Source organism: Cystoisospora suis, assembly GCF_002600585.1.
Source record: "Cystoisospora suis strain Wien I chromosome Unknown contig_9652, whole genome shotgun sequence".
NCBI lineage: Eukaryota > Apicomplexa > Conoidasida > Eucoccidiorida > Sarcocystidae > Cystoisospora > Cystoisospora suis.
The window spans coordinates 1-1,175 of record NW_027162426.1 but is presented as its reverse complement, the minus strand read 5'-3'; the positions used below and the strand labels follow the sequence as shown (position 1 = coordinate 1,175).

The following is a 1,175-nucleotide window of genomic DNA, read 5'->3' as shown; positions in this document are numbered from 1 at the left end:
AGATAGATAGATAGAGTAAAGATAGATAGATAGATAAAGATAGATAGATAGATTAAAGATAGATAGATAGATTAAAGATAGATAGATAGATTTACGTTGATGAGTAGAGTGCATGCGTCATGTTCTTCTATTTGACGAGGATTGGCTTGTGAGAATAAGGAATCTTCTCTCTCTTGTGTCTTCTCCTTTTCTTTCGCCTTTCCTTCGCTTTCTCCTCCATCTCCTTTTTGCTCTTCTTCTACTAGAGCAGCAGCGGAGAGAAGAAGATCCTGGGTCGACTTCTCTACATGATAGAGATCCTGCGCCGTTCCTTGAGCTAACGAGATTAGGAGGTTTTCTTCTCTCTTAAGTTCGAGAATCTCTTCGCATCTTCTTCTCTTCTTCGACTTTTTCTTGTCGACAAAAAGTGCAGGCGAAGGCTCTTGAGACTGAAGAGACGATAGAGGAAGACGTGAAGACGCTGAAGATAAGAAGAGAAACAACAATGAGGTGTACATACACTTGAAAAAGAAAAGACAACATGTTAGAGGCCAGGCAATCGAGATCGATGGAGCTCATAGAGATAGACCAAAAAAGAAGAAAAGAGAAATGACAGGCACATTCAACTTAGATAAGTACATACGCCAAAGAAAGGATAGAGAAAGAGACTAAAGATAGATCCAAGATACATTAAAGATTTGAAGATAGACAAAGACGACAGAGAGATAAGGTAGATACATCAAAGAAAGAAAGATAGATAGTGTACATACCTAATGTGTTGCCTCTTTGGAAGAGAGGTGTTAAAAATGAGAGAGAGAAAGAAAGAGAGAAAGAGAGACAAACAAGGCAGGAGAATTGGGTGATAAATGCGCGAGAAAGAGAGAGAGAGAGATTTACCGTAAGAAGAGAGATATCTAGTTGTCGTGAGTAGACAGCCTCGCAAACGATGAACGTCCTGCTGAAGTTTCCTGCCTAAATCCTCGAGACACTCAAAAGGAAAGAAAAAGAAGGAGAGAAAAATCGTTGCTGTCACATGCAACCGGGGTGTACGTACACTTCAGACTTGAGATGTATAGGTAGATACAGGAGGAGAGAGATAGGTAGAAAAGATAGAAGTAGATACATGAATTGGACGTAGGTGGATAGACTCGAGCTAGATAGACAGATAGGAAAAAGAGAGATAGAGAAAAGACAGA

At 39.8% G+C, this 1,175-nt stretch overlaps 1 protein-coding gene across 1 annotated transcript; it reads right to left on the bottom strand.

Moving 5' to 3' along the window:
- Positions 1–98: 98 nt before the first annotated feature.
- On the bottom strand, positions 99–1,175 carry CSUI_011095 (uncharacterized protein; the record flags this gene model as incomplete). Its single annotated transcript, XM_068071196.1, has 2 exons — positions 99–460; positions 877–1,175. A coding segment is annotated over one exon (207 nt), but the record flags the coding sequence as incomplete, so codon positions are not given.